Source organism: Elephantulus edwardii, unplaced genomic scaffold (genome assembly GCF_000299155.1).
Source record: "Elephantulus edwardii isolate Elephantulus edwardi_28Jun2011 unplaced genomic scaffold, EleEdw1.0 scaffold00004, whole genome shotgun sequence".
In the NCBI taxonomy this organism is placed as follows: Eukaryota; Metazoa; Chordata; class Mammalia; order Macroscelidea; family Macroscelididae; genus Elephantulus; species Elephantulus edwardii.
Window position 1 is genome coordinate 12,187,109 of NW_006399754.1, and position 6,000 is coordinate 12,193,108.

General features: G+C 46.4%; 1 protein-coding gene across 2 annotated transcripts in view; it reads left to right on the forward strand.

The window, feature by feature from the left end:
• Positions 1–6,000, forward strand: part of STK24 (serine/threonine kinase 24) — a 144,590-nt gene that overhangs the window by 126,303 nt on the left and 12,287 nt on the right. For both annotated transcript variants that reach the window (XM_006879563.1, XM_006879562.1), the window contains exons 6-7: positions 1,790–1,975; positions 4,685–4,830. In XM_006879563.1, the coding sequence (XP_006879625.1) occupies positions 1,790–1,975; positions 4,685–4,830 (332 nt within the window). The remainder of the gene's footprint in view (positions 1–1,789; positions 1,976–4,684; positions 4,831–6,000) is intronic.

The following is a 6,000-nucleotide window of genomic DNA, read 5'->3' on the forward strand; positions in this document are numbered from 1 at the left end:
TGATGCATAACAACTGATTACAAAGACCATGGCCTGTGTCAGACACACCTTAGTCTCCAGAGTGACACCATTGCTCTTCAGTACTTTGGAGAGGTCCCTAACAGCAGTCTTTTCCATCGCAGTATGTCTTTTAATTTCCTGGCTGCTGGCGCCAAGAGTGTTGACTGTGGAGCCAAGCAAACTAAAGTTGTTAACAATCTCAGTCTCTTCACCATTCATCCTGGTGTTGCCAGTTGGTCCAGTGGTGAGAATTTTTGTCTTCTTGATATTGAGCCTCAATCCATACTGAAGGCTGCAGTCCTTGGCCCTCTGTAGCAAGCACTTCAGGTCCTCCTCAATTTCAGCAAGCAGGGTTGTGTCATCTGCATATGAATTCATCTGTTGATTAATCTTCCACCAATCTTGACGCCATATTTCTCCTTATAGAGCCCAGCCTCCCGGATAATCTGCTCTGTATACAGCTTGAAAAGGTATGGAGATAGGATACATCCCTGGCATACACCCTTCAATAAAAATATAAATATATATATATATAATCTGTACACACACATTTTCTTTTAGGTAGTTTAAAGGATATGGTCTCAATCCTAGAGCCTGCCGGTTTGCTCCAGGAGGAAGGGACTGGGGAAAGCACACATTTATTGTGGTTCCTGTTCATGACTTTACAGTTTACTCTGGCTTGCATTAAAAGCTAGTTCTTTCATTGGTTTGGATTAGATCCAGCAACTCTTAACTGGAAATGATTTGTGAAAATATGTTTATGCGTAGTTTATTTTCCAAGTTTGTTGACCCAGGAGGTATGAATCGTGAGATAAGGCTAATATCTGTGTCTGTGTTGAAGCTTATCAGAGCTGGGGGTTGAGGTGTGGGCTCTTCAGAATAATGGGCCACCTTTCTACCACTTACCTGTATTACTGGCCTAGACTAGCAGCCCCTTTGTCTTAAACAAGACCTGGCACCCGGTCCTTATCAGAGGGTCCCTTGTGGATATCCTTCCAGAGGCTGGCTCCCTGCTCACCCCTCCCCCCAGTTCGCTCTTCTCTTTGAAAAGTAAAAGAAAAATTCCTTCATTGGTGTACAATTCCTGCCACCCCCCCTGGCATCCTCAGAGGTTAAGGCTTGCCTGGCAGTGTGAATTGGAACATCCGCATCTTCTCTGTCTCTGGTTTATCTATCCTAAGGACTCAGTGGCTTACATACTTTGTATATGTAGCAGTTAACAAAATTGGAATGATGGGAAAAGCCACCTTGAGTATAGAGGTAGAAGATATTTTCGATTGCCTCTTCTGAGACTGCAGAGCGTCTGTTTCTTCAGTGTTAGTCTTCTCGTTCACACACACTGAGTTGCTGTTACTAGTTGTTGTGGTGTTGATCTTGACTCCTGGGGCCCTGGCGTGTGCACGGTGGAGCAGGCTGGTCTCCCAGGGCACCTCTGATGGGGTTTGAATCACCGACCTTTCAGTCACAGCTGAGAATGCTTAACTGTATCCCCCACGCAGGGAATCTGCTTATTGAATGGTTTTCTCTTTTATCCCCGTAAAGTGCTGCACTGCCATTCTAAAGGTATGCGGTTTGAATCCCACCAGCTGCTTCATGGGAGAAGAGTGGGCCCTCTCCTCCTGGGCAGTTTACTGCCTCTGAAAATCCACTGGAGGGTCAGCTGTGAGTCAGTTCTGACTCGATGGCACCGAACAACAAGAAGACTTATTTTCAGACTTAGACTCAAGACTTATTCAAGACTTAGACTTACTCCTTCTCGGAATCTCTGAAGTTGTCTTTGTTGTTGCAGGCAGACATCTGGTCCCTGGGCATAACGGCCATCGAGCTTGCGAAAGGGGAGCCGCCTCATTCCGAGCTGCATCCCATGAAGGTTTTATTCCTCATTCCAAAGAACAACCCCCCGACGCTGGAAGGAAACTACAGCAAGCCGCTCAAGGAGTTTGTGGAGGCCTGTTTGAATAAGGAGCCAAGCTTTGTAAGTGTCACAGAGGTTACAGCAAGTACCTCTTGAGATGGGGAGTCCGTTTTCCTTAATCACCAGGAAGTTTGGGGGGAAGTGGCCCTCGCTCAGGGTGCATTTTCTTGTGTCCTTGCTCCTTGTGGGGCTACAAGTGGCAGGGCTGTTGCACCCAGCAAGGCCCACATCCAGTAGTCCTGCATTTGAATGGCTTTTAAATAGAAATCCAGGGAAATGTCCTGCCGTGCAACCTTCGATTGCACTAAGGCATGAGATGCCACCCACAGAGTTTGACCCAGTTCTCTCTGCATCTGAGGACCACTGCATGGACAGTGTGGACAGTGGAGCCCTTCATCCCTGTTGGTAGTAGCCCTGAGACCACAGCTCCAGGGTTGCTTTTCAGTAGGGAATGGGACCTGAGAAAGCACACTCCTTGTTCAGAGGGGGAGCAGGTTTATGGCTGTCAGTACATGTCACATTCTCATAGGGCCTCCTTTAGTTCACGCTGCTATTCAAAACTTGAGCCCCTGAAGTTTGACTTTTTTAAAAAAATGCACCATGGGACCCTGGTGACGCAGTCTGGAGTAGGGACTGGCGCTGCCAATCCAAGGACTGCACTTCTCTGGGCATCAAACCCACCGGCTGCTCCATGAGAGAAAGGAGGGCGAGCTCCTCCCGGGAGATTTATAGCCTTGGACACCCGCTGAGGGTCAGCTATGAGCTGGTTCCAGAGCAGCGACATGGAGAGCACACACCCCCTCCCCCCTGCCTTCAGTTCTTTCATAGTGGAAGCTAAAGATAAACCTGCTTATTTTGCTATTGTTGTTGTTATGTAAATGTGCAAGTTAAAATAAAAACCAGTCCTATGAAGAATAACATAGTCAGGTCTGGCCAGTCTGCGTGGTCAGCGTGTGAGCCTGTGTGTCTGTCTGTGCTTGCCAGATGTCTTGAAGTCCACATGTATACTGTTTTCTTTTTAAAATTAGCATGATTGATTTTATCTGAACTCCAGGTATGTTTTTATTGTCATTTTTTTTTCTTTTAAGCATTAACATCTATCTCCCTTTCAGTTTCTAGTGTCCCATGCCTCACTGAGCTTGATGGGTGTTCTCCTTTTGAAATCATAAATTTTTAATATTTCAGAGGACAGTCAGGGTATATAAACTGTTAAACCATTTTCAGTGATGGCACAGTCTAACTATGTCTTTAAAAGAAATGTTTTCCATTTCTACTTGGCATGTGTTAAGAAAGAAAAAAACAACAGTGAAATTTATGAATCACCCACCTTATTTTCTTCTCTTCCCCCCCTTTATGTTTAATTGACTGGCAAAGCCGAGTAGCAGTAATGACTACAGAGCTGTCGTGTCATTTTCTTCCAAATTGGAAGTTTTCCATGCGTTTCAGTGTTTCATATGGCACACTATATTCCTGCTCAGTTTCTCCATTTAGCTCAGAGTAGCCAAAAGACCAACTCTCATCTTCAACTGGGTGTTTAGCTTTACAAGAGCTCCCCGGCTTTCTAATTGGATGCCAGGTCTGATAGAGGGATTGTCAGACCTTCCAATTAGAACCTTTTAATCAGGCATCAAGTTGGGAAAGGGGTTCTGTGGGTTCATGGTGCTGTGGCTTTTATGTCACGATGTTAGCCATCAACCACACAAGGAACAAAAGACACACACACACACACACAAGCTCATGCATGTCTTAACTCGTTTGCCTTCTGAATAAACAACATTCCTAGTATCTGCATATTAGTCCAGCACATACATTTCTCCATCACTTCCATCCCACCTGCAATACACTGAGGAAGAGAATGAAGAAGAGGAGTTGAGAAGGTGAGCACATCTGAAATTAAAGCTGTCAGGGTGACTGACGGGGGCAGGCAGGGCACACTGCCTGATGGGAAGTGTACTTGTAACTCCTGTTGTTAATACACCATTGGTTTGGAGTAGAACTGTTAGCATTATCTTACTGCTTCTTGGGGCCACACTTCACTTTCCCTGGGAAGCCGCTCCAGATTTATCAGCTCTTGGATTGACCATCTTCACACGCAAAGCCCTTGGTAGCAATCATAGTGTGCTGCTTGGATAACGTCCTTCCCCGTAGCCACAAGAGGGCTTGTCAGAGCTTGTGACTAAGGAGATTCAGGTGCCCTTTCTTTCTCTTTTTAATTTTTTTTAAAAAATTTATTATTATTGGTACTATTTGTATATGTGTGTAACGTCAAATCAGATCTGACTGGTACCGGAGGAGATTGCCCCTCCTTCTCCAGCACAGCATCTCGTGGATTTGAACTGCATACCTCTGGGGTTGCAGTGCAGCTTCTTGCCACTAGGCCACCAGATCTCCCTTCAGGTGCCCTTTTTTTAGAAGAATTCCAGTTAATGTATTTATTATTCGATTTTTTTTTTGGTAGACCCAAATATCATTCAGAATTAACAGATTATCACTGAACATGTGTATCTCTTTCTGGAGGAGGGTTTATTCCTGCCTGTGAGTGGTAGGGACCCCTCTTTGGTGGGAGATGGTGACACACGCTGCTCTCGCCCTAGTCCCAGAATGACTTTGAATGAGTCAGGGGGAGGAAAGCTGTAAAGTAGAACTTGATCCTGCCTTATTTATGTGCTCAGCTTCTTGACATTCTGAGATCCAAATCTGCCCTTTGAAATAGAATCAAGTGGCACGTAGTTGACGTCCATCTCATACTGATTGGTGGTTGCTTTCCAGAGACCCACTGCGAAGGAGTTGCTGAAGCACAAGTTTATATTACGCAATGCAAAGAAGACCTCTTACCTGACTGAGCTCATCGACAGGTACAAGCGATGGAAGGCAGAGCAGAGCCATGACGACTCCAGCTCCGAAGACTCGGATGTGTAAGCGCAGGCGTGCTGCTCCAGGCAGGGGCCGTGAGGGCGGACAGTGGCTGGCTGCTGGCCCTGCCTCCCATGTGTCCCCACACCTCCAGCCGGGGTGGTGGCCACCATTCAGATTTTGTAAAGTCTTTGTTTCGAAAAGAGGTCTCATCAAGGGACGCTCTAGTTTTCATCTTGAAAGCAAGTTCTTTCAGTGTATTGAGAGTTCTGTCTAAAATAAGGAAGAAGTTGTGTTTATGTAAGATATTTTGAAATTCTAAAAGCTGTGAAATCTTAAATTACGGCTTCAAAGAGAGCTGACGCTCAGGAAGCAGGATTTGTGCTTTTGCAGTGCTGGCTCGGAGAGGCGGGAGGGCTTTCTCCGAATGCGCCTGGCTCTGTAGGTTTGTGTATTTTAAAGGCTGGGGGATGGACGTTCACGGCCTAAAATTCTGGTTAATGGCATCACGTGCAGAAGAAACTCACTCACTCACCACCATGGAATTTGAGATGGTGCTGAGGTGATCCCCAACTGGGTTTCTGGGGTGTCCACAGGGGAGAGATTCTCTGCTGGCCTGAACCCTATCTTATCGTCTGCCGTCCTCATCGTCTCTGACGCAGTTGAGCCCCTTGCTGCAGTCACTGTGTCAGTGTTTCTCATTGAGGGTCTTCTCTTTTGCTGCCGCTCTGCTTTTCCAAGCGTGATGGCCTTTTGCAAGGAATAGCCTCCCCTTGCAGCATGCCCAAAGTACGAGGGATGATGCTTTGTCATCTTTGCCTCCAAGGAGCACTCAGGCTTCACTTTTCCCAAAACATACCTGTTTGTTCTTTGACATTCCATGGGGTACTCAGGTCTCTAGTGGATTCCTTTGGGTTACTAGTGTAACTCAGTTCTGCTCAGGCCACGAGGGTCCCACCACGGGGCCTAAGTAGCTGCATTCAAAGACCACGCATACCTACACTCAAAGCGTACTCTCATTCATAGATAGGCCTTGCTCAGCCAAAAGTATTTTTTCCAGGTAGAGGGTTGTAGTTATGTGCCGTTGAGTCGTTTGCGACTCATAGCTACCCTGTGTACAACAGCCTTAAACCCTGCTCTATCCTGTGCCAGTCGCACTGTCTCTGACACTCTCATCCCGATCACTCCAGTCACGTGAATCAATCAACCTCATAGAGGGTCTTTCCCTCTTG